Genomic DNA, 446 nt, shown 5'->3' on the forward strand with positions numbered 1-446 from the left:
CCCACCATATAGCCACAGTAGCTAAATAAGTGAGCAAACATAAGGGCTCGCTGTTGCTGATACAGACATTGAACTCACCATGGTCAACATGTGCCAGAATGCAAAGGTTTCTAATGTTGGCAGGGTTTCTCTGCAGTGCAATGATCTTCTCCAGGCTGGTGTGTCCCATGGCGAACACCTAAAACAAATGGCAACACGAAACGTACAAGCTGTTAGTCTACGTTACAGTAACGTTAACCCTCCTATTGTCCTCGGGTCAAATTTGACCTCTTTTAAAATATCATAAATATGGTTTTCTTTTAACCAAATTACCACAAAAATGGATGGATTCCATACAACACTCTTTGCAAATACAATTGATCGCTTTCATTGGAAATGGTTTCAAATCAGCATCCTGACCCAGACTCATCCACTCAACACACGTTCCTCTGATCTTAACTATTAGT

General features: G+C 41.0%; 1 protein-coding gene across 3 annotated transcripts in view; it reads right to left on the reverse strand.

The window, feature by feature from the left end:
* Positions 1–446, reverse strand: part of efl1 (elongation factor like GTPase 1) — a 115,285-nt gene that overhangs the window by 114,087 nt on the left and 752 nt on the right. For all 3 annotated transcript variants that reach the window (XM_032537407.1, XM_032537409.1, XM_032537408.1), the window contains exon 2: positions 79–178. In XM_032537407.1, the coding sequence (XP_032393298.1) occupies positions 79–169 (91 nt within the window). In that variant the 5' untranslated portion in view covers positions 170–178. The remainder of the gene's footprint in view (positions 1–78; positions 179–446) is intronic.

Source organism: Etheostoma spectabile, chromosome 15 (genome assembly GCF_008692095.1).
Source record: "Etheostoma spectabile isolate EspeVRDwgs_2016 chromosome 15, UIUC_Espe_1.0, whole genome shotgun sequence".
NCBI lineage: Eukaryota > Metazoa > Chordata > Actinopteri > Perciformes > Percidae > Etheostoma > Etheostoma spectabile.